Raw genomic sequence first — 26,337 nt, 5'->3', positions numbered from 1 at the left:
GTGGGCAATAGCAGGGTATCTTGATGAGCAAAATGAATAAATGCTTATATAGAGAGGCACTATACTTAAGCACTTAGATTCTACAATTTTGCAGCCAGATCATTGGTCTTATCTCCCTCACATACTTGCCATGTAGATCTTAAGAAGAGACCTAACTTCTTGGAGGCTTAGAAATGGCATGAGCATCTATGTCCATGAGATTGCATGAGGATGAAGTTAATTCAGGTAATGCACTCAGAGTAGTGCTTGGCACATAGTAAGTTATTATTTTCCTTCTTTTTTTATTATTAACAATCAAAGTTGTATAGAAAACTTAAAGCAGAAAGAAAGTGTGTGTAGTCAGAATGATGCAGCAAGGCTTCACGGAGAAGGTGGCCTTTGGGAAAGGATGGAAAGGATTGACCTCAGGAGACCATTTCAGGCACCAAAACCCCAAGGATGGAGTATGAAAGTCTCCAGGGCTTTGGGGATGCTGGATAAGTGGAAATAGCAGCAGTTCCCACCTCCATTCTTTGGATTTCTAGAGATTTCTGGAGATTCTCCATTCTTTGTATTTCTGGAGTGCCTAGGCCTAGAAGAAAGCCAAGCAGGTTAGCTGCTGACCTCTTTTCTGTTCTCTTTTTTGTTGGTTTGTTTATTAGGGTTTCATGAAATACTTTGTTTAGAAAAAAATCCCACTGCCTTAAAAACATAAAACAAATATTTAAAAGTCACTGTTGTGAGCATGGAATATGGAAGGGGAGTGTGGACTATGCCAGGCTGCAGTTTGTACTTACTTTGGTGTGCTCTGGGAAGCTGTCAAGATGTTTGAATGAGGTGTGACCAATTCAGAGTATCCCTTGAGAAGGATGATTCTTAAGAGCTAGAAAGATTGAGGAGGGCCGACTTTGTATTCTCCAGCCTGCCATCCTAATTCATCCAGTGAACAGGCATTTACTGAGCACCTGCTAACTCTGAACCAAGGAATGTCTTCAGCATAGGATAGTCTGTGCCTTCATGAAGCTTCCATCACTGGGGAAAGGAAGCCATGCAGGGAACAAATTAACAAATGCCACTTTCTGAATTGTATTGCTGATGAAAATGCCATGAAGAAAATGAGAAAGTGTTACACCAGTCAGAATGGCTAAAATTAACAAGACAGGAAACCACAAATGTTGGAGAGGATGTGGAGAAAGGGGAACCCTCTTGCACTGTTGGTGGGAATGTGAACTGGTACAGCTACTCTGGAAAACTGTGTGGAGGTTCCTCAAGAAGTTAAAAATAACGCTACTCTATGATCCAGCAATTGTACTACTGGGCATTTACCCCAAAGATACTGATATAGTAAAACGATGGGACACCTGCACTCCAGTGTTCATAGGAGCATTGCCCACAACAGCTAAACTGTGGAAGGAGCCACAATGTCCTTCAACAGATGAATGGATAAAGAAGATGTGGCTTATATATACAGTGGAATATTACTCAACCATCATAAAGGACGAATACCTACCATTTACATCTACATAGATGGAACTGAAGGGTATTATGCTGAGTGAAATAAGTCAGTCAGAGTAAGACAATTATCATATGGTTTCACTCACATGTGGATTATAAGAAATAGTGAAAGGGACCATAAGGGAAGGGGATCAAACTGAGTGGGGAAAAATTAGAGAGGAAGACAAACCATAAGAGACTTTTAACTCTGGAAAACAAACTAAGGTTGCTGAAGGGGAGGTAGATGGGAGGATGGGGAAATGGGTGACAGGCATTAAGGAGGGCACATGATAAGATAAGCACTGGGTATTATATGTTGGCAAATTGGATTTAAATTTAAAATTTTTTTTTAAAAAATTAGAAGGTGTGAGAGCATAGAAAACAATTTAGCAAAACCTAGGACAGCACCCTTTAACCCTAAGGCATGAAAGAAAGCTGCCAATTTCTCTCAAGGCATTTGAAAATATAGATTAGCTGTTTCTACCAAAAGGTTGACCTTTGGTCTTTGGTGAATGATGGTGACACATGGCAATGACATATGGCTGGCTATCCCAGGAAGCAGAGTTCAAAAACATCAGTGGTAGTCATCCTGATAGTCAAGCCACTGACACATTTTTCAAATGAATGCAAAGTAACAACTTGAGGTTTTTTTAAATATTAAATAGACTTACTGATTAATCTAATTAGACAGCCCAGCCTGTTTAGGTGGCAGACTGAATCTATCATCCTCTCCTATAATAGCTAGAGCTACTTGCTCCCTTTCAGTTTAGAGGTAAAAAACAACTGAGCCTGATATTCCATAATGAATTCTGGAGTTGAAGGGATGTGGCCAACTAGACCATCCCTTGTAGTACAACATTTGGTTTACAGCTAGTCAGTTTCTAAATGAATGCTATCTTCAGACAACATATTTTGCTGTGGAGTAACTTGATTTTATTAGAAAGAAGTCCCCTACTGTTTACCAGGGGCCTCTGGTGGAAAGGGGACCATCTTAGGTTAAATTCGGCAGAGAACTAAGCTCACCCCTATAGCTCTGAAGGCCACCTGCATTTCACACATTTGTTTCCTGCCATACTTCTCTTCCATCAGTTATTTTATGTGCTTGATTTTTATTTAACTGGCTTTCACATCACACACTATAGATGGTTCTGAATATCTTGCTGAATTTGAAACCTTATTTCAGATGTTACTTAAGGAAGCTTCCCTATAATGGCCATTGGTAGAGCTGAGATCAGGCTGAAAAATAGGGATCAAAAAAGTGGTAATTAGCTGAAGCTGATTTAGCCAGGGCCTGGCCAGGGAAACCAACACAGCAACGGCACGCGAAGGCATCCGTGTGGAATTCATAGTTTCATGTGGGAAAGAAAGTCCATTCCCGATAACCATGAAGGCTTAATTCCACTAATGTAAGTTCCAGATAGCAAAGTTGGGAAGATCTGGAAAACTTCTCTAATTAATGTTCATGGTTCATTCCATCACTGGGAACTTGGGAAGCAGTACTCTGATCTATGGGAAGAAGAGGGTGGCCAAAGGAAGCTATGTTACTGGGAGCTCATGTAAACACCCTAAGATTTGAAGACACCTGGCAACAGAGATCAGTATGATGCAGGATTACCAAGAGACTAAAATAAAAATGCAGTTGAGGCCAAACCCCAGTGTTAGACTAGGCAATTGAGAGAAAGTGAGAAAAGTCCTTGACTTCCAACCATTATGGGTTGTTCAGGGTTCTTCTCTATTGGAATAGTTAGTAGGACCTTTTGGCAGGATAATTCAAAACCTCAATAACTGGCCTTATTGATCTTCCTATGATGACTGGCTCAGTGCCTGCAGTAGAGGTAGCCTTATATGTGAATAATCAGCTCCAGTTTGAAGAATATGGGGAGAAGACATCAAAGGCGGACAGGATAATGGAATTGGAAACTTTGGCTGCGTTGAGTGTTGCCAGGTTCCTCAAAAGAATGGTAGAATTGGCCCCACACACAGGTGCAGCGTCACTCTCAGGCTGACTTTCACCACAAAAGACAAGGTTTATGTGAAGATGGGCCCTCCTCAATGCCCCTGGTGAGGAAGTGAAACATGTGAGGGATCAGTCTCCCACTGGAGAGTGCCCCTACGTTAGCCCTGGCCCATCTGGATTGTTGTAAACTATTTGAACAGAGTAGTAGATTATGTCTATTAAGACTGTGGAGGAGAATACTCTCCTTTTATACCTAGAAAAAGGGGGACACTGAGGTGGGAGACCAGTGGATAGAGACACTTGCCTCAATTTCTGTAAGTGAAAATCAGCACACTCTTATTTGGATGGCTAGGAAGAGGAGGAGGAAGATACCAGGGGAAAAGAGGACACAGTGAGGAAGAATATATGATGCCAAACTTCTACCTCACTCCCTTTCCCTTCTTTTCATCCCTCCTGCAGGCAGGAAGACATAAAAATTGGGGGAAAAAAAGAGAGAGAGAGAGTGAGAGAGAGAGAGAGAGAGAGAGAAAGGACCACTGTTTGCAACATTTCATGTCTCATAAGCAGGATTGCTAATACCTTCCCAGGGACTATTACAGCACGCTGCTGCATTCCATTAATTGCCCAGCAGATGTTCAGCAGCCTTCTTTTAAAAATGTTTGAGCCAGAGTGTGTTGCTAGTGAGAGAGGCAGTGCATAATTTGGTTTGTCTCCAAGGAAAAAGAACTGTCTCCTTTCAGGAATTTACTGGCCTTATTTTATTATTTTTTTTAAATTCAGTTCCCTGTTTGCTTTTATGGGAACACCAGGTAAGCACTTCTAGGTCTGGATGTCATTAGAGACTGGCTTTAGGCTGTTTCCTCCCATGGTCTACCTGGAATTCATTAGCTTTGGTGTCTACACTGAGGTAAACATAGAATGCTGTCCTTGTTTGGTTCTTATCAATTCTTGTGCTTCTCCCTTTCTCTTCAATTCCTCTTGAGAGCCCAGCCACTCATGATAACTGTGTTTCTGAAATTTTCTTTGAGGGAAAGAGGGATTTGAAATTGCATGTGAAGAGGGTGAGAATGAGAAGCTGTTCAGGAGAAGTTGAGGGAGGGCTATGAGCGGAATAGCTCTCTTTGGCTTTGGGGACCTAAAAGCAGCCGTGTTGAGTGGACACAGGCCATGATGTTACACGGCCCAGGAAGAGATATCGATCAAGCTGGGTCCAGGACTAGAAACACTGGTATTTTGACTGAAGGATACCTTTGCTCATGCTGTTCCCAAGTGGAATATTTCTCCCCCATTAGCCACCTCTTTCCATCTCCTAAGTCTCTTTGTATTTTAAGGCTCAACTCACCAACATTTGCCTGGTGTCTTTCTAGAGACTCTTACCTGGATATCATCTATCCCTTCTCTTAACTCACATGGATTTTTAAAACTTATTTTGTCTGATGATGGTGATGGTAACTATTGTACCTTGCAGAGAACTTGCACATATTAAGTGTTCAGTAACTATTACTTTTATAAATAATTAGGTATGTAATCAGTTTATAACCACTAGAGAGAGATATTAAAAATCCCCTTTCCTCAGTTCATCTTTAGTTTATTCAGTTGTAAATTGTGCCATTTATTCAATTGTGAACCTGTTCCATGACATGCTCTTTCTTACCAAATAGCCCGTGAGGGGAGCCTTGCCTTCATTTACCCGACAAGCATCTGAGGAAAATGCATCTTGGTGTTTTTCTTATGTCAGGTATCCCTTCAGGAGGTATCATAATCATTTATATACACATTGTGAGAAATGACTAGGTTGAAGAAAAATTAGAGTACTGTGTCTTGGAACAAGAGAACCTAGAGATGGAGAGAGAAGGACCTGCAGGAGGGCTATTCCTGAAGGAGACTGCAGCAAGTCTACCTATCAGCCTTGGTCTGGCAGGAGTGTTTCCCCTGTCAGAGAGCAGCCTCACGTCATGGCAGAGCTCAGGATCAATACCTTTGATTGCACTCTCCTGACCCCATCAGATTAGACCCTTCTTCACATCTTCTGTGACATCTCCCCAGAGCTCTCCCTCATCCGTGATTTTACCCTGGCCTTCAACTATTTGTTTATTTAGATTACTTTTATGAATCTTGACTCTCCTACATTTTAAGAGCTATGATGTCATACCAGGGAGAGTTTTTCCAGTAAGACTCACTAGAAGGCTTCAAATCTGATGCAGAGCATTTCATCTCTGCAGGTCCTTATGGAAGAACAAGCCTGAGCTATTAAGAAAATACCCTTGAAATGCCAATAGTTTCCTCATTGCCCCTAGTAACTTGGAATTTACTGAAGGACAAGGTCCATTTAAGATTTATTGTCTTATGCCTCACATGACTCTGTGCCTCACTTTGCAGTGATTCCTTTAAAAAAAAAATCTGGTTCGTCTGAGGATGTGAGATGAGCTAGGACCCTCACTCAATCCACACTGGCTTGACCTGAGGCACAAAAATGATTTGCATGAAGCTTTACTAATTCTAAATAAAGAAGATGAAGAATATCCCATGCAGAAGGTTCAATAAAGATGAGCCTCAATGTTGATATGAGTTCAAAAAAAAAAGAAAAGAGAGAGAGAGAGAAAGAGAAAATAAGCATACCAGGTTGAGGGACTGTGTTGAGCAGAGGCAGAGCAAGGTCACATGTGGTTTCTGTACAAAGTGATGCATAGTTTGACATGGTTTGGAATATCTAGATATATATCCTTAGATATCCTAATTGGTATACTATTGAAGGGAAAATTATGAGCAGAGGATAGAGAGAGGGATAAATTCAGGGAAATCAAATCTGCCATTATTTGATACTTCATTTATATTATAAACTTTGTCATTCATCATCCACACAGACCAGTGAGACAACTCTCATTAATGCATCTTTGAAATTACAAAGTATGATGAATATGGAAAAAGAAAGAAGGGGCAGATGGAAGGATTTTTTAAATAAAAAGTTTGGGCATCAGTCAATAATCATTTCTCTTTTTATCAAAGTATGTACGCATTTTACAAGACATTTTTAACCTAAGAGGCAAGAGATGATAATTTATCTGATAGAAATAGAGACCTAGAAGTAGGAGCCTCTTTTTGCGTTGCCAAAGATTCATGTTGGGTTTGATGTCATAAAGCCTAAGAGTGGAAAACCCCACTTCAAGGCTGGGGAATAAGAGGATGAAACTCAGGTGAGCCCAGGAGCAGACTGCACATTCAACTCAGAGCTTTGATTTACCACCTTTTAGCAAGTTCCTGAGTGGGAGGGGTAGGCTGGCAGTGGATAGATCAAAGCCCTAATTGCTGGTACAAATCTTTCAAGCTACTTCACACCCTGTTTATCTTTGTTGCTGTGAGGACCTGTGGTCATGAATAAATTCAATGATTATATTTGAGAGTGGGAATGGGGGAAAGTAACTTAAAAATGTGTTGATTCTTTCAAGGTAGAAGAGGAGAGATTCTGTACAAGAATGGAACTTGCTCATCCAGCAAGCAAGGGGTAACACTGGCATCTTATTTGAGAACACAAGACCTAACTAGATTGATTCACACTAAATTACAAACAACAGCATTGTGAGGATGATTTGAATTTCACAGGAGTGATTTATTGGACAGAAAAACTAAAACTTAAGTGTAGGGGCTGCTCCACAGAGGACCTAGAAGAGCTAGAAGGGCTGGAACTGATCATTCCCTCAAAAGAGATATGGTTGGAAAGACTCCATACAAACCAGCGTAGATAATTCCAGCGATAAAACAACTGTTCTTGCCCCCCCCCCTCGCCCCCCACTCTACTTTGTGGTTATTTTGGCAGATTTACAAAAACAGAGATTTTTCAGGTTTCCCTGCACACACCCTGAATCTGAATCCCAATGAATAATACCTGGAAATCTGTGTTTTTAACAAGTGCCTCTGATGATGCATAAACAGCTAGGCCTATCCCCAGGTTTACCAACCACTCCATTGGAACATTCCAGAGACACACCTCCATCTGCATAACAAGGGGAGGTGCAAGTCTCTCACCAGCAATAAATCTGATTTACAGCTCAGGGCATTGACTAAAAGAGAGGCATGCATTGAAAAAGAAGGGTCTGTGATATTAGGTGTAGGAGGAAATTAGTAATAAACATTAAAATCTAATTTTTCTGCATATCTGGAGCCAACCTAATTGGCAGAATGGGTAGATGACAGTGGGAGGAAGGGGAAAAAAATGGAACATGTCTCTGAATCTGAGATCTACTATATCCATAACTTAGATGAATGGCAAAGGGCAGCCAAGAGCTGTGGCTGTGAGGCAGTTGAAAAATGATTAAAGAGTGAACTAGAATCTTAGTGGCAGATGTAATTGAATAGCCATGAGTTTTATGAAAGTTGAACAAATTATATTATCTAGATGCTATTAATGTGCTAGTGTGAGCAGAAAATGATACATCTGCATCTCCCTGTAATTTTGCATGTGTTAGAGAATCTGGGTGCCCTTCCACCCTCAGCTTTCCGGTGGGGTCTCTGCTCTTCTTGAGTTTTGGATACATATCATAAAAAATGAGAAAGGTTAATATTTCTCAAAGGAAGAGCCTCAAATTCCAGGTTGAATTAAAAAAAAATTTAATACATACACAGTAACTGCTCCTACCCCCTCCTGTCTGCCTGGCAGTCACCTGATATAAGCTTTTAGGTTTAGGAAAGCTGTCCTTTGTCAAGGGTATGTGTGGGTTTTTAATAAAACTGTTATCTTGTGTGATCTTGGCCCTCCGTGGTTGCTGCTGACTGGTTCAATTTCTTTTCTTTTTTTTTTTTTTGGTGTAATAAAAAGATATTATCACAGAGATATTAGAGAATTAATATTTCCGGGCTTCAGTTGCTTCCCTTGGATATGTTATGAGTAAACGTGGGAGGGGATAAGGAATCAGAATTTCAACCTAGATCAGGAAACAGCATGATTTCTGCCTGACAGTTTCACATTGCGAAGGATCCTTTCCACTTGAAGGCAGAATTAGCATTAGTTGAGAAGCTTAGAAAAATACAATATAATGTAAGCCACATCATTATGGATGCAGATGCCACTTTGTGGAGTTGTGAGGCTCTGAACTGTAAAGTGAAATAAATTGTTGCAATAACATTTTCCATTTAGGGGTGAAATTAGTGCTAGTGAAATTCTTCCACGGCCAATAAATTCATCCATCCCTTTAGTCTCTGGCTTCCTTGTTATCTACACAGTTATTTACAAGTCTTTGTGAGTAAAGTCATTCTAGTAGTATTTTTCCTTTCTTCTACTTTTTTGTCCCCCAGATAAATATATATATTTTTTTCCTCCACAAATATTTAGACTTTTTCACAACATGTGGACCCAGTGGCTTTTGACAACTGCTAAGCCATTATGGTGTTATGGCAAGAAAGAATAGGTACCAAAATACCTAAACATCCCCCTTTCCCCAGTGCAGTTACATGAATGTGATGCTTTCATAAATATACTAGGGGCCAGCACTGAGGTTGCTTTTTAGTTTCTAATAGATTCTTTTTCGTTGTTTTTTTTTTTCCTAAGATTTTTCTGGACCCATAAAAAAGCCTGAAATATCTACTTGGTAGCTGTCTTGAGTTGGCCCAGCCTGAGGATGCTTCTAGAAATTCTTGGGTGGGAAATGGTCAAGAGGGAATGATCAGATGAACAATTCAGAGACAGGGTACAAAAATGTATCACATTGGAAATAAGTAGAAGTAATAAGTAATTTGGATGCAGGAGATACAGTTCCCCAAGGGAAAGGCAAGGCGTATTGTCCAGAGAAACTGGCAGGAAACAGAAGGCAGGAGAACACATATAAAAGACAAAGAAGACACCAAAACCTATGAGGACCTACTTTTAGACACTGAGTTTCTTATATCTAGAATGACCAGAACTGTCCTGGATTATATCTGTAATGTGTGCATAAATTTCAGTAGCCTTCCTTTTCATTAGTTAACGTGTTGTGGTTTAGAAGAGAATAGTTAGGATTATCTTACTTATATCCTGCCACCCTGCCAATGAGGGCAGAGATCCATAGCAAGAATTGAGTAATGTAGAGCCCAAACATAAGAATTGGTTAATTGAATGTTTAACCAGTTGAAAGGGAAGAGTTTTGAACAGAGACCGTATTAGTAAGCTATTGCTGTGTAACAAAGACCATCCAGAAATTCAGTGGCTTGACAGGGAGCATTTATTTATTGCTGTTGAGTCTATGGATTAATTCGATGGTCCTGGTTTTATCTGTGCTCACTATGTGTCTACAGTCAGCTATTGGTCATTAGGTAGGGAGTTCTCCTGGTCTTAGCGGGGCTGCCCCAGGTGATGGGCGTCTGTTGGCTCTACACTGCTCTAGAACAAGATTGATTAGGAGAAAGTTCTCCTACACATGGTATGTCATACTTTATCAGGCTACTCTGGACATTTTCATACATGATAATGATAGGATTCCAAGAGAGAGAGAGCAAAAGTGCAGAAGCCTCGCTTACAATCAGCACACCCTCATTCCCATTTCATTCCATGGCCACAGGATATCATAATACTAGCCCAGATTCAAGGGATGAGGAAACAGATTTCACCTCTTGGTGCAAAAAACCTTCAAAATCAAATTGCAGAAGGTTTGGACATAGAGAAGGGTAGAAAATTGACCCAGCAATGTGATCACTTTCCACACTCTCTTAGGGGAGACTTCACATGCTTTTAGGTAGTCTCACAGGCTCTCCTGAAGTCATAACCAGATTAAGCGACTGTTAATAATCAAGGGGTATGTTTTTATTTGTTCATTTTGTGTTAGTGACCCAGAGAACATAAAGGTCAGGCACACCCTAAAAATAAGGACTGGATGCTTTATGAATAATAGTAGGTGGGACCTAACATGTAGTACTTTCAAACTAGTATGCATAACAATAACATTTGTAGTGTGTTACATATACAGATTTCTGGTATTGATTCTCAGATAGATAGATTTTTTTTTTCTTAACTGAAGCCTAAGAGACTGCATTTTCACACATTCTCCAGGTAATTCTGATTCAGGTAGTCTGTAAACTTATACTTTGAGAAACACTACAAAGTAAACAGGATTTCTTGTTGACTTTCAACCCTAGAAAACTAAAATGCATCTTTCTCTTCCTGTCAATTACAATTAAGTTTGGTATTCGAGGTGCCCATAGTTGTCATTACTTGACCAAGTGACCTAAACTCTATGACTGGATGTTCTTGAAGACTCATCTTCAGTTTAAAACCAGCAGCAATGCTTCACTGGTCATTAGAGTCTTCTCTGGAATCCTCACACTGGCCGTTAGGCCTCCAGGATCATGGTTTCATCCCAAAAGGGTATGACAGGCCTTAAGACTGTCATGATTAGGGAATCCCTGGGTGGCTCAGTGGTTTGGCACCTGCCTTTGGCCCAGGGCGCGATTCTGGAGTCCTGGAATCGAGTCCCATGTCGGGCTCCTGGCATGAAGCCTGCTTATCCCTCCTCCTGTGTCTCTGATAAATCTTTAAAAAAAAATAAAAAGACTGTCATGATTGGGTTTGGATTTGAACTGACAGAAAGGCCTGTTGGCCAAGAAAGAATGCTTTGTAAATGAAAACCTTTTGCTCTTTCTGTTTTCTAAATAAACTTTGTGCCATTCCCATATCACTTTAATTTCTGAAAAAGAGATTTCAGACCACATGGATTGTGATATTCAAGGCATGTTACTAAAGCCCAGCGTAGTTCTGCCTTGGAGGCAGGAGAGCCAAAAAGAAAATCAAGATTTGGCAAACTTGCTTTTGTAAATTCTTGACCACACTAACTTTTGGATTAGAAATGTAGAAATGGATTAAAAATGTAGTTCAGGGTTTCTGAGTCAGAATGCAGGTAGAAGTTCTCCAAGGAAGTCCCTTTGATAGAATGGGAGTGAATACAAAGAGCTATAGGGTTTTTTAGCATGGTTTCACCAGCTAATGCCACCACATTATTGATGCTACAACTTGGAAATAAACTCAACAAAGGGGCAGGGCTGCAGCAAAGGGGAAAGTGGCACCGCAGGTAAAACTTTTCCTCAAGCATGTTGTGTGGCACCTTGGTCTGCAAAGGGGCTGTGGCCATATGAGTTTCAGAAACACTGTGGTATAGAGTTCAATGAGTTTCTTTACTGCAGGACTACTGTGAACTTTTTTTTTAAGGTATATTTATTTATTTTAGAGGCAGGGGTGGTGGGCAAAGGGAAAGCGAGAGAGAATCCCAAGTAGACTCCACATCCAGTACAGAGCCTAACATGGGGCTCGATCCCACAACCCTGAGATCATGGCCTGAGCCGAAACCAAGAGTCAGGCACTGAACTGACTGAGTCACCCAGGTGCCCCCTAGGACAGCTGTGAACTTTTAATTACTGATGAGGATTGCAAATCCTCAGGAATGCTGTATATACCACTTTCCAAAATTATTTAACCATAGAACTTTCACCATCTTTTGGGACTAACAATGATATGACAATGTTACAAATACTGAGTATGTACTATGTCCTGGACACTATGCCAAGTGCTATAAAAATTCCATCTTGTTTTATTCTCACAACTTTCTAAAACTAGCACTTAGTTTTATCTCCATTATGCAGATGATGGAACTGAGGTTCTATTTAAGTCACTTAAGCCCACAAGTGGCAGACTCAGAATCTGATTCCAAAATGAGACCATATCAATTTCTTCACCCCAGACATGACGTTTTGAGATTGCTGCTGTTCACACAGGCTGTGAGCATTTATTTAGCACTCACTATATCTTTCAGTCACTTTTCACAGGAAGACTATTGTCATTTCTGTAGCAGTGCTGCTGTTATAATCACCCTAGGTCCTCATGAATAGAACATAATTCATTGCATTTCTAAGTTCTCCCAGGATTTCAGAAACTGTGTGTGCCAGGGCCCAGACTTAGAAATGTGAAGTTAGTGGTACCTGGGTGGTTTGGTCAGTAAACTCTCTCACTCTTGACTTCAGCTGCAGGATCTCAGGGTTGTAAGGATCGATCCCCACATCCAGCTCCGTGCTGGGTGTGGAACCTGTTTAAGATTCTCTCCACCCCTTCCCCACTCCCTCTCTTTAAAAAAAAAAAAAAAAAAAAGGAAATGTGGAGTCACCTACAGTACTGATGTGCCCATGCTTTACTCTGTGTGTGGATGATGGCAAATAAACTGCTCAGCACTTTCCTTAACGCTTCTACCTTGTTTAGGCTGCAACTGGAGAGGATTAATTTATGCTAATTCCACACAACAAGCTAAAGCCCATTTATCACAAGTTTCCATTCCTCAGCAGAATACACACAAACTCACCTAAACGTCGGGCACACTAAGATAATGCAGCTGCTGTTGTGTGCGGCAGTAATAGGCCCGCTTATGTTCAGGTGCGGTGAGCCAGCAGCACCGCAGAACACAGGACAGCGGCGTCGGGCCTGCCCCTGCTCTGCCGGCTGCTGCCTGCCTGCCTCTGAGGCTACGTGAGGGGGGTGCAGCTGCCTTAGAACTCAGAATACAGAAGCTCATTTTCCCGAAATACTATGCTAATTACTTACTAGTGCTAATGTTCCTTGTTTTTGGATGATGTTTTAAGTAGGAATGATTTAAAATTGAATGACAGAAGCTTGTGATATGGAGAAAGAGGATGAAGGGAAGAAAAGGGAAAGAGTGTGTGTGTGTGTGTGTGTGTGTGTGTGTGTTTGCTTTCTCTGGTAGCAAGAACCTGGCCAAAGCAATTTCCTCTCTTTACTTTTCCATTTATTTCAAATGCCAACCCTTTCAAGCAGGCTTAGTATCCCTCCTGGTTACTCCATAGCACTGCTCTCTGCTTATTCTGAAAGAGCATGCAGCTAGGAATTAGAAGTTTAGCTTAATAAAGCTAACCTGCCTCCAACCGTCCTAAACAGAGGGGCCCCTCCCTGAACCCACATATGTTCCCCGTCAAGCTAAGGGTTTGCCTTAGAAGATTACTTATAAAATATCTTCCCATTTTTATTTCCTTGTGTGTGATAACAGTATTGTGATAATGTCAAGAGAAAGACCTTATCTTTTGCAATTAGGGATGGAATTACATGATGGCTAAGATTTGCTTCAGAATAATCCAACCGTTGAGGTTGTGGGGACTGGATGGGGATAAAAATAGAATAATACTGTCTGTGGGTCGATGTTTGTTGCAGCCAGGTTCTGGGTACATTTCTCCCTGCACCTGGAGCATGCATGTGTATACACATACGCTTATGTATGTACATACATCACCTACGCATAGGAGTGTATGCTTTAGGATTCTAATTAGTCCTTTTAAGACTTGATAATATTTTAACTTGGGTCACTTAATTTGCTTCTCACACTATAGTTTGAGCCCTAATTCCCTGTCTCAGAAATATATTCTTAAATTTCTAGTATCTTCACTGAAATTAGCTCTGTGTGGGTGTGTATTTGTGATAGGACTCAGGTTCAGTGATAGGACTCTTAGTTCTTCCATTTCCTACTTCTGAGTGCTCTGGAAGGACATAAACCAGTGAGAGCCTCCCTGTTCTTATCTGTTCAGTGGAGGTCACAGCCCTTGCCTTCCATTTGTGGAAGTCGATTGCAATAATATCTATGAAAAACCGACGGTGTCCCTTTCTCCAGTGACATCCTACCCATTGTGGTGTGAGTTCTGAAGTATTTCTGGACTCCTTTGCTGATGGTGCCATATTTGCCTAAGTAAATAAAAGACACTTCTATTTTCTCATTTTGACCTAGAAGCACATGTGCCTTGGGTGTCTGCCTGCGGCCTCCTCACACACAGACTCACTCACCCACGAGCCCTGCACAGCATAAGCTCTGCTTGACTTAGGAGAGAGAGAGAATCAAGGGGTTGCATAATTTTCCTGCTTCTTAAAAGTTCAGTCTACTAAAACAACTAAACTTGTTTTCTGAGAAAGAGGGCTTGACCTCATTCCCACCAAAACTGTTTGGTATCTGGAACATGCTCTCCAGTTGCACTGATTGGAGCCTCGAGTCTTTTTGGAGTCCATCAGTATACAGGCACCTCTTCTTGAACTTTTGTACCCAGGTGACCAGAGCATTGCCTTCTTGGTTCTCAATAGAAAAAAAGCAACAGAAAATGGTGCTTGGAGGGCACCTATATTTCTAAACATCAGACTTTACTAAATGGTGGAAGGTCAAGTTCAGCATCCGGGCCTTCTAATTGTACATGTGGCTTGTCTTTTATGCTTGAGCTATGCTGTTTTTGCAAAATGTCAGTTTTTGAGAGGGTGAAAATTAATTGCAAACAGAGTCCTTAAAGCACAACAGATTTGACTCTAAGACTAGGGAGGATTTGCAGGTGGAAAGAGAAGCTCCTGAGAGCTACGATCTAAGGGTAAACTTAGGGAGAGAGAATCTTTAATGGATGCAAAGACGTCTATTTGGTCCAAAAGGAGAACTTAGGGCATCTGAGAGGCTGGCGCTTCCTGGCATGGCTGTCAGGGCTTTGGAAAGTTGTAGAGACAATATTGGACGGCACACCCCTCTGCCTGCACCACCATGGCTGCTCTTGTGAAATACTCACTGAGCCATCAGTTTCCTGCATGCAGGAAAGATAAGCGTGCTCCATTACTCTCCAGGTCTTTGTCTCACATGACAGGTGTAAGGACAGGAGTGAGAGCAGATAATTCATAAAAATCTTCCTGTTGGTTTTTCTGGTGATGTGTGTTGCTTAGTGTGAGAAAAGCTTACATTCCAGGACAGGAAAGTGTGATAATTATAGTCTCATCAATATTGATTAGAAGGAATAGCAGCAGCAATAGCAATAAAAGCTAATACTTATGAAAGACTTAATGTGTGTCCCACGTTGTTAGCAGTGCTTTACGTACATGAACTCACCTGGTTCTCACGCAAACCCGATGAGATACGTGCTGTTATTCTCTCACCACATAAGCCCATTGAGGTGAAATAACTTGCCTGGAAGCACAGGGCCAGGATGCTGTAGAGCAGGCCTGGCTCCAGGGTCTTTGCTTCTGGTGAATAGGCCAGCTGGAGCATTCTGGGGGCTCGGACAGGCTCAAATGCACCCCAAGGTCTGCCGGGTGACCCGCATCAGTGTGTGTAGGCCCCACGTGCTTTCCTGGGACTCACAATGCCTCTGCATGAAGAGTGTGAGCATCTTACAGGGTCAGGCATGCCCGCATCTCTGCCCATGACCGTGCCTGTGTTCTCCCCTAGCCCCATTGGTGGACCTCACTCCGACCCACAGTGGATCTGCCATGCTGATGCTGCTCTCAGTGGTGTTTGTGGGGCTGGCCGTGTTCGTCATCTACAAGTTTAAAAGGTACGTGGGCCCCCAGCCACATCTCCCCTCGCCCTTCCCTCTCCCTGACAGGTTCAGAAGCATGTGCTGCCGTGATGTACAGCTCCCGTGCATAGCAATGATGCTGTTTGTTAATGTTTTAGGAAGATCCCGGGGATTAATGTTTATGCCCAGATGCAGAATGAGAAAGAACGAGAGATGGTCAGTCGGGTCATTCACCCTGAAAGCAGGGCCCATATCCCTCAGACTGAACTAAGGAGGCCTGGCCAACTGATAGATGAGAAGGTGGAATCACAGCTCATAGGTAAATGATTCCTAGTAGCCATCAGCTGTTCAGCCTGGGTAGTCTGCGGCTGACTCTATCTAACCCCTTTCTGGCTTCACGTAACCACTTTCTCCTGCTCTAACATTCCTGAGACAAACAGCTAAGATGTCTCTCCCCCTGCTTCCTGCCATTGGAATAAGGAGGGGAAAAAAAGCCTTCTTGCTCCTATGTAGTGTTTTGTTTTCTCTTTCTCGTGACTTTATTCCTCCTTTTGCAAAAACTCTTGCTCTAAAATACGGGGCTTCAGAATGTTCGTGGGCAAAGAGCAGAGCATTTGCTCTAACAATGTACAAGAAGGACAGGCCTCAGAGGCTGGCTCTGGGGATCTGGAGGGCCAGGCAGGGTAGGGAAGGACAGGATAGGACAGAGCAGCCTGGGCCCAAGACAACTCTTTGGAGGGCAAATTGCTCTAGAATACTTGTAGAGAAGTGACATCATGAGACAGGATAGAGGAGGGCCAAGCTGATCACCCTGGGATTTTTTTTAATTCGCTGGAATCTAAAAACTACACCCAGGAATGGAAATATGGAAATATGAAACCTGAGAATTTTGAGGACAAGAGGTATAAAATTTGCAGAACATCCCAAGAGAGAGGTTTCCTAAGGGAGACCACTGGAAGAGTTAGACTGTTAGAGAGCACATGGGGAGATTTCTTCCTCCTGTTTGCCTACCCCTATCCTGAAGTCTTACAGTGGACTTACCATATATCACTAGAGCGAGCTCTCTCTCTCTCTGCCTATGAAGTAAGCTGGGAACCCAACAGCTAGGTCTAGAGTCTCAGGCGAAATTGCTAAGTCTACTATCTATGGCAGAGAAAATTTTCCAGGAAAGTAGAGAAAGCCGTGAAGCCACCACTGTGATCCATGGCTGCCCTTGTTTCCTCCTGTCTGTTGGTGCCAGGACTTGAAGCTGTCATCTTGCCACCTCAAGTCCTGCATTGCTGACCAAGATGGATAAATCCTTAGATAACCATTCGTGCCTCGCTCTAATGTCTGAATACCAAATAATGTCTAGAAGGCCACTACCTCAGATTTTTAATCTGTTACTTAGAAGGGGAAATGAGCGCCTAAATGGAAACATGACCCTCTCTTTCAATGGCTGTGGAAGAGTACTGTGGCGGCACTGGGCGAAATTTCAGGGCAGGCTTGTATCGGAGGTAATAATAGCAGCTGGAGCCACATCTGGGGTCCAGTGTTCACAGCGTGCTTGCTTTTATTTGGGGAGACAGGGTGATAAATGTGTAATTGCTCTAGGTTCAAAAGAAAAGGCTTCTCTGTCTTCAAGTCCAGAGAAGCGTTTACCCTATTTACTTCTAAAGCTTCTAAGTGCATTTTTGTGGGTCATTTGGTTTTCAATCCCATTTCCACGGGGTATGAAGCACAGTGCTGTTGACTTTATGAGAGTAGCAATCCCTCCCTCACCAGGAGAGGAGCATCCCGCAGCACATTGCACAGTCTCTGACACCTTTCCATTGTCAGTGTCATTAAATGAGTAAGTGTTACACGTTTTCTCTTAGGAGAGTAGCTTTACCCTCCCCTCCCTCCCCTTCTACTCAACCTGGTGACTCATCTCTCCGATTGCAAAGAGCAAGACACGCCACTCCACCTTCAACGCCAAAGCGGGGATCTGCTGGGGCACAATTTGCAATTTAAGGAAAACCCCCAAAGGCTACAGGCGACCTGCTGATCAGGAAAGAATTTCGCTCTTGTCAAGTGCACCATCCTTCATGACCACTAACTTTATGTTTTTTTCTTTCCTTTGTTGTTCTGTTTCCTATTTTGCCAGGAAGTATTTCCATAGTTGCTGAGAATCAAAGCACAAAAGAAATCCCTACCTATGTAAATGTTTGAATGGAGGACGCCAGTAAAAACAAAAACAAACAAAAATAAAATAAAAACAATCAAAAATCCAAACAAACAGACAAACAAACACTCACTGCATCGGGACTTTTTAATTCTTCAGACACAGACAACAAGGGTTTTTAGCTTTAAGCCTGTGCATGTGGACAATACCTTGAGAACATGCTGGAGGGGCAGTGTACAGGTGCTCTATTTTAATGGAAAAAACACTCCCCTCCCCCTTTCCTCTTCTCTCTCTTTTTTCTGATCGGTCGTGTTTGTAGAAAATTCATAACATATAGAGGCCAAGGAAATCTGCATGTGTTTTTGGAAATATTCTTGGCTCTAGATTTAACAGCTATTTTAGCACTAGAGGCTGATGGGGGGGAGTAGCCGCCCCAGCCCCTTTCATAAGACACAAAGACATGCACAGGAGTGTGAAACCCTGAGCTGTTTCTCTGTCCCACTTTCCTCATTGCCAATTTCTTTTCTAAGTTTTCTCTGGTAGCTCTGGCGGCCAGCAGTGGCCACAAGGCTGCTTGCGTGTTGCATTCTGTGTGGCCACAGGGAAGAAGGAGCCAGGTGAAGTTCCATGTACGCAGGCAGAGTAGGGAAGGCAGGCAGGAGGGGCAAACATGTCAGACGTGGACCTCTGTTTCCTGTTCACCCCTTTCTGTCACCAAGGCTTCCCCTGGTAGCTTTTATACTCTCATCCCAAGTTAACATAGAAAATAGAATCCCAGTTCCAGCATCTGGCCTCCCCATTTGTTTGCTACCCAGGTGTGGTCATGATTCTGTTGATGTCTTTGTACCTCTTCCTTCCAAACTCCAAGTTGTCTTTCAACTCGTCCTCCTTTTTCTTCCCAAACATGTTACTGAATTCTAGACATTAACCTTGGTGTTCCCTAAATACTGGCCTAGCCTCTGCCAGACTTGCCCGCCGCCCCCCCAACACTCACAACTTTATGATCTGTCAGCATGCCCGCTTTCCTGCACACTGACCAGGCTGCATCCTGCCCTGCAGGGTTCGGCTCCATGTTTCCTTTGTCTTCTCCTATAGAACCTGCCTCTTCCAAATAGCCTTGCCTTGTCCCACCTGGAAACATGCAAAGTGTGTGAAAGAGTTTGATGTATGCAAAGCAATTCAGACCTGGCCATGTACACTGGGAAAGAAAGCAGACAGATGAATGGTGGTATTCTCACACCTTAACAAAAATCTCATGTGCAGATTCCAGAATATGCTTGTGAGAAATGTTTCAAACATGTTACTATGTGGCAGGGCAATCTCCTTCTGTAATGGTTGCTATTACCCAGTATTTGTTCTCTCACAGTACAGTAAAAATATTTGTAAAATAAAACTGATTTTAACCAGAAGAAGAAGCAGGTTAATGGATTTAATATTTAAGAGTGTCAAAAAATATGAGAGTATATGGAAGTCTTATCTTACATTAGGATAAGATTTTGATTATGTAGGATGATCCCAGACGTTTCACAGGTGTGCTCTCTTATCTCTGAGTATCATAGTATTGGCAAAGGAAAAATTAGTAAGCTTCAAAGGGAGGAGGTAGATGTCTAAACAAAGCAGATTGGCTCAGAGTATAAACAATCCCCATTTGCCCAGGGCAATAATCAAAGAAGGCCCAGAGAAAGAAGGAAACAAAAGTCTGTTGAGCAGAAGTCCTTGGAGGATTATGAATGGGGCAAAGCCCACTCTAAAATATAGGAGGAAGCGGTTTTGAAAACCATTCACAGAGAGCAGCCTCCTTCTGGGCCATGTTCCCAAGCCAATCACAGTCTATGACAGGGTCCTGGTGATAATGGGGGTGTCCCAAAGATCCTGACGATCCCTGCAGGGGAAGAGTAGCAAAGCTGCAGTCAGAAGTTAAACAGAAGTTTTTGTGGCTGAGGATGCCCAGTATGAATCTGGGAAATGGATTATGCCTGAGGCAGCCATCTGTTTGTAGAACTCAATTGATCCCCAACCTGCCAGGCTTCCTATCCCATAGGAAACATCCTCATCGATCCGCTTCAGTTGGAGCCTTCCAAGTTTAATCTGGAAGACAAAATGTTTGGAAACCAAGAGGCTCACTCAAAACAGCACAGGGAGTCCTCAGAGTTGCAATTCAATTAATTTTAATTGGAAAATTATGAAAAAGGGAATAACCCTCTTAATCTCGCACAGTGCCTTGCCTAGAATAGGTATTAAGAAAATTACTTGTGGAAGGAATAAATGGAAGAATACATGAGAAAACATAAGAAAAAATGGGTATATAAATCCTAATTAAGAATACAGGTAGACATGAGATGCCTGGCATTTTGGAACATGATTACAGATGGCCAGCTCTTTATTCAGCATCTCCAGCATCCTCATGTGCCTCTCATCAAAGCTCCCTCCCACCTGTAGGAGATGAGCAAGGCAAGGTACTGCTCAGAGGGGACCTCATTGTTCTTATGATCTAGCTCTGTGATTCTCAAAGTGTGGTACCTGGACCCAGCAGAATCAGCATCACCTCAGACTTACTAGAAAATGAAAATTTGGGGTTCCCTTACTGCAGACCTGCTGAATCAGAAACTCCAGGGCGTAGGGCCCAGATCTTCAGTTTATGGTGATATACACAGAAGTTTGGGAACTGCTGCACTCTGCCACTCCAGCTCAGTCCCAAAGAGAAGGTAGTAATGAGAGCCTACAAATGGGAGGGACCCAAGTGCCTACTGACTCGCTAACAGCAGGTGCAAACAGTACAAAGAGGAGTGTGGTGGGCTTCTGGCCAGAGGAGTGGCGGGGGAGGGATGGATGTGGATTCAGGGCAAGCTAAAAATCTGATATTAAAACATTTTCCGAAAATCCCAGAAGGCAAATTGTGCGCGCTCTACCTTGAACTACCCAACCGACATTTTCTCCTTTGCCTTATTCCTAATTGGATTCACTGTCCAAAATGTAGAGGTTTGCTTTGCTTTTTTTCAGAAGTTCCAAACAGCAACTTTGAGAGCAATGGGGTGTTTGGCAGCTGTTCTGTGTTTTCCAGGATTCCAACTGAGCATTGAAATCCCTCATTTGCCAACTTATTTTTATAGGAAGCCAATTTAAAAAAAAAAAGAGAGAAAGTTTTCTTATAGTATTGGAACTACTTCTAATTTTAAAATGACTTTTTTGATGTATTTTTTGTTAAATACTATGTAGTGTAATGTATACTTGCTCTTGTTTATTGCTTTTACAATCATATTTATTAAACAGATAATGTCTCTAAAGTCTTGGCCTCCAGGAGTTTATTTTATCTCAAACCAAACCATGACGGGCAGTCTTCATACAGAAGTGATACAACTGTAGGATTTTTTAAAGGCTAATTGTGTGAGAATGTAGTAAATACCAGTCTCGAAGGTTTATTTTTGTTTGCTTGCTTGCTTGGTTTTTGGTTTTGTTAACAAAGGAGAATATATTCTACTACCTGAATTCTACCTGCATTTTAGTTGACTACATAATGTCTGTTGCTTTATTAAATTACTTTATTCTACTTTAAAAACCACCCCAAATGGGTTACTTTGGAATGAGTAACATGCTTATTATGTTTAGCTCAAAATTAGAAATTATTAACATGTGATCAACCCATTCAAATTTGTTTAGAATCTTGTAGTTACAGAAGGAGCAAACTTGCATGTAATGTAATGAGCCAAAACTGGAGGAGAGGTAAAGGCTCCAGTGACATCATCAAAAAGGCTTTGCCCCTGAAATTAGAGTGGAGTTCTCCTTCCAGCTATGCCAGCTGTGTGACCTTGAGCAAAGCACTTTCCCATACAACCGCTTTAGTGTCCTCATGCATATAATCTGAAGGAAGAAGACAACTTCCAGTTTTGGTGTTCTGAGTGAGTGAGTCATTCCCGAGAGCCCCTTATAGCAGATTTAAACTCCATAGAAAACAAAGAGGTTGACTGCATCCAAAATCCTCCAGCCTTGTGGCTTACCTACGTAGGTGGCATCCCTTCTTGGGCAACATTTCGCCCTGATATTTTTGTAGAAAGAGAACCTTCCTTAGCCTTCCAAAGACCCACCAGGATCAGGATGGTTTTGCCTCAACAACATGGTCTCCGCATGTCTGAGAATCCCTGCTTTTAGGTAGCCTTGAACTTCTCCTTTCCTGTGGGCTAAACCTTCCTCCTGGACCCTCATTCTTTTCCAGACAAGAGCCTGTGTGGTACTTCCCCATCAGGAATTTATCTCCTATTTCGTCGAGATTGTAGGCAATCACACAAAAATCATCCCTGGAGATCTCAGAGGAGATTTAATTAATACAGGGAATTTTTTTGCTCGAGTAACTGAAGAGCCAAGATGCCAAATCAAAGCAAGTGAGGCAACACCAAAATGAGCATCAGTAGAGGGGAGCCTGTGCCTTCCCTGGTCTAAAAGGACACAGATCCTCTCAGAGCCCAGGACCAGGAGCATCAACTTGACACTGAAATCATGGAGGACATGGCTGGTACTTTCTGGAACCACAGAGAAGTCACAGCTACAATCTGCTGTGTGCTGCCCAAGCAAAGGAGATAGAGAGAGGGAGCTTATTCTTCCCCTTGCTCTGGCCCTCCCATCTTCAGCCAAAGCTTCCCACCGGACAAACCCATCTACAAGACAGTGGGCACTGGACCCTGGGACCCTGGGAAATAAATATAGGTTCCTGAAATACAAAGCATAGCAGGGAGGAGTGGGGAATGGCTTGAGAGGACACAGGCAGGTGACTGGCATGGTCCCTCTTTCAGGTTCAGCCCACATCAAATCCAGTCTCCCCCCAGTCCAAAGGCAATTCGTTAAACAGTAGTTAAATAGTATTTCCTTTTGAACAATATGTATTTCAAATGGGAATCTGTTTACGTGGGCCCCTTTATACACCTTTCTCACCGAATTCTACATTCATGTAGCAAAGGATGTTTATTTTATTTTTCATTTTACTCCTTCAGCCTCTAACACTGGACATTGCCATTAGGGGGCACTAGATAAATGTTTGCTGAAACTCATTTTCAGCTTTGTGTCAGGAGCAAGTCTCTAAGTTGCCTTTGGCCCAACTCCCCTTACCCAGCCAGCACGTCTAATTACATGTTCAGTTGGTGTTTGTCAAGAGCCAACAACATCCTTGCCCTTCCTTTCTCTTACTACTCAAGCTGCTGAATTCAGGGGCCTATTCTTAGATATTAACTTAAGTGAAATAATTGTAGTTTAGAAAAAGAAGAAAAACTGGTTAGAAAACAGTATGATAAACAAAGGCCTAAGTTTGGCTTCTGAATCATTATGTGTTTACTTATTTCTTAGAAGTTAATAGTGTTAAAATGCATGTAAGCCTGACACTTTCATAACAGGGAAAATCCCAAAATAATTCTGGATGGACCTATACAAGGAAATAGGCATTACAGTTTTCATGTTAAACACCAGAAAAGGAATCTTTGGTTGACAAAATACAAACATGTGTTAATCCCCATGTGTTTGCAGACTTCTTTAGGTGGTGATAATACAACTATAAACAAGGCAGATAAGCTGTCTGCCTTTATGAGTGTATATTCTAGTAGGAACAATAAACAAGTAACATGTAACATAACATATACAATGTTATCATACATTAAGATAATTTTGATAAGTAAAAATCAAAGAAAACACAGCAGAGAGCAGAGTGACTAGGGATGGGGCCAGGAGAGGGGGAGTTGGTCCCCAGCTTCTTGGAGATCTGAAAGCTGAAAAAGAGCCAGCCATTGGGAGACATACATTGTCCCAACTTGTTCCGTGTCAGTCTTAGATCCACCTCAAAGAAAACAAACAGTTTTGGACCTCTCAGCACAGCAATTGGAAATGCTTCTGAGTTTAAGGAAAATTAGCTTTCACAATGGTCCTGTACAGGCATTTCTCCAAGGAATTGTATATATGATTAGTTTTGTTATGTGGTATGCATGCTCCTAAAAACTGACCTCACAGCGCAGAAGAGCACAATAAAAACACAAGGCTTAGGAAGAGAAATGGGACCAAGACACAACATACAATATACACAAACTTTCTTATGTGTTAACTTCACACGTAATGTGTCACATATGTAATGCGTCATACTAAGACACATTAAAAAAAGATACAAACCTGTCTTAGCTCATTCTGCTATTATAATACGAGAGACAGTGTGGCTTCAAAATAACAGGCATTTATTTCTCATGGTTATGGAGGCTTGGAAGTCTGAGAACAAGGACTTGCTTTCCATCTCATACACAGAATTTCTTCCCTGGGTCCTCACAGGGTAGAAAGAGTAAGGGAGCTCTCTGGCATCTTTTCTGTAAAGGCTATAATCACCCCCCCAAAGGCCCCACCCCTGAATACTTTCACTCTGGGCATGAAATTTTGGACATGAGAGTTTGGGAGAAGACACAAACATTTAGACTATAGCAAAACGTGACAAAAATGGTAACACATTTCCATGGTGTAAAATGCTTACAAAATACACAGATAAAACACCTCGAAAAAGACCCAGTGTTGGTTTATGAAAGTGGGCATTAGAGTGCTTATAGCATTGTAAAGTGAGTTATTGTGGCATGGGTTATTGTGAAGTGAGTTATTACAAAAAAGGAGAGTTACCTGAAATCCAAAAGAAAGCAGTAACACCAAATGGATGGTATGGACTGGAACACATGAGACAAATGGAGGTAGCTGGTAGATGTTAGAAGGGTATGTGTGTGTGGTTATGTAGCTGAATCCAGCAGAGTTCAGTTTCATCTGATTAAGGTTTCTTACTGGCAGAATCACACATACACACAAATTTTACATTATCTTCGAATTCTCTATCAATCCCATTAAAATAAATGTCCATCTTCAGAAAAGTTTCGTCACACGCCTAAGAGTAATTCAGATGTTAGTTTAAAAGTAATTTGGATATACTGTTAGAAGGAAGAGTCTAACTTGACCTCGGAGGGAAAAAAAGAATAGAGCACCGATCCTCATTATCATCACACCAACCTGAGTATTTTTGCTGTGAGGCCAGCAGCCTGACCACTTACACAGACCTCAGAGCATCACTTAGCTTCTGTGTACTATAGCTACTTGTGTTTAGAAATGTCTTTGGCTCAAAGAATGTTAAATTGTGGTCAAAACTTTGTTAGAATAGTATGAAAAAGACATTTATATAAATGTTCTATGAAGAATGAAAGAGGAAAAATGTTGAAATATTTAAAAATAAACTATCTAGATCATAAAAACACTTTATGGGCAATCCTGAGTAAGATATTTCAATGTATGCACATACAGAGAGCATCATGAAATTTCCCTGCCAATGGAAGCATGAATACAGCTTGCACGTAGAGAAAAGGGATGCAGTAAATAAACAGTATTTATAAACTAATTAGTGATAAATTTTTATATGTCCATATAATAAAATAGAATGCTTCCACTATTTTTCTAAAGAATACTTAATGGCACGAGAACATTTTCCTGCGATATTAGAAGCATGCAGAATTTAAGACTTTACATAGTATAAAAGCAATTTATACAGAAAATATATAGGGACAGGCTGAGAGCTTGAAATATAGTAACATTGCTTCCTTTTTTAAAAGATTTATTTGTTGGGAACCCTGGGTGGCGCAGCGGTTTAGCGCCTGCCTTTGGCCCACGGCACGATCCTGGAGACCCAGGATCAAATCCCATGTGGGGCACCGACGTCGGTGCATGGAGCCTACTTCTCCCTCTGCCTATGTCTCTGCCTCTCTCTCTCTCTCTCTCTCTCTCTCTGTGTGACTATCATAAATAAATTTTTAAAAAAATAAAATAAAATAAATTTTAAAAAAGATTTATTTGTTTATTTTAGAGAGAGAGAGTATGAGTGAGTATGAGTGAGAGGGGCAGGGTAGGGAAGGAGAGACAATCTCAAGTAGACTCTGTGCTGAGCTCAGAGCCCAACACAGGGATTAATCTTACCACCCTGAGGTCATGACCTGAACTAAGACCAAGAGTGGTACACTTAACCAAATGTGCCACTCAGACACCCCAACACTGCTTATTTCTAATGCATAAAATTCTAGGTTTTGAAAATTCTGTTCCTTTTTGCATATTTTCTAAATTTTTCTAAAATGACCATATATTAGTTGTAAGGTTGAAAAAGTTTTATTTTAACCAAAAATTACAAGAAATATACTGTGAAGTTAATCTATATTATATTTGCTTATTTTATTATGCAACTACTTTTTTATGAATAATATATTTAACCTACTATGTAGTTTATAGAAAAGTTCAAGATTGTTCAATTAAATTCCTTTAATAAATTAAAAATAGTTCCTATACATAAAAAGACAAATTTTATCCCATTTTTCAATTTAAGTTCATATTGAGATGAAAACGTTATTTTGCTACTCTCATACTTGCAATTTAATCCATGAAATTTCAAAGTTTAAAATCTTTAAGCTGTGTAAGTTACCAGGCATGTGTATATAGGTATTACATACATACATAC

General features: G+C 41.4%; 1 protein-coding gene across 5 annotated transcripts in view; it reads left to right on the top strand.

Moving 5' to 3' along the window:
* Positions 1–21,127, top strand: part of SORCS1 (sortilin related VPS10 domain containing receptor 1) — a 495,737-nt gene extending 474,610 nt beyond the window's left edge. The window contains exons 25-27 of one of the 5 annotated variants that reach the window (XM_072739948.1): positions 15,631–15,736; positions 15,859–16,019; positions 17,557–21,127. In XM_072739948.1, the coding sequence (XP_072596049.1) occupies positions 15,631–15,736; positions 15,859–16,019; positions 17,557–17,564 (275 nt within the window). In that variant the 3' untranslated portion in view covers positions 17,565–21,127. The remainder of the gene's footprint in view (positions 1–15,630; positions 15,737–15,858; positions 16,020–17,556) is intronic. The other 4 variants (XM_072739951.1, XM_025990732.2, XM_072739950.1 and 1 more) reach the window with 4 other exon arrangements.
* The last annotated feature ends 5,210 nt before the right edge of the window (positions 21,128–26,337 follow it).

Source organism: Vulpes vulpes, chromosome 15, assembly GCF_048418805.1.
Source record: "Vulpes vulpes isolate BD-2025 chromosome 15, VulVul3, whole genome shotgun sequence".
NCBI classification, from domain to species: domain Eukaryota; kingdom Metazoa; phylum Chordata; class Mammalia; order Carnivora; family Canidae; genus Vulpes; species Vulpes vulpes.
This window is presented reverse-complemented; position numbering and strand designations above follow the sequence as displayed.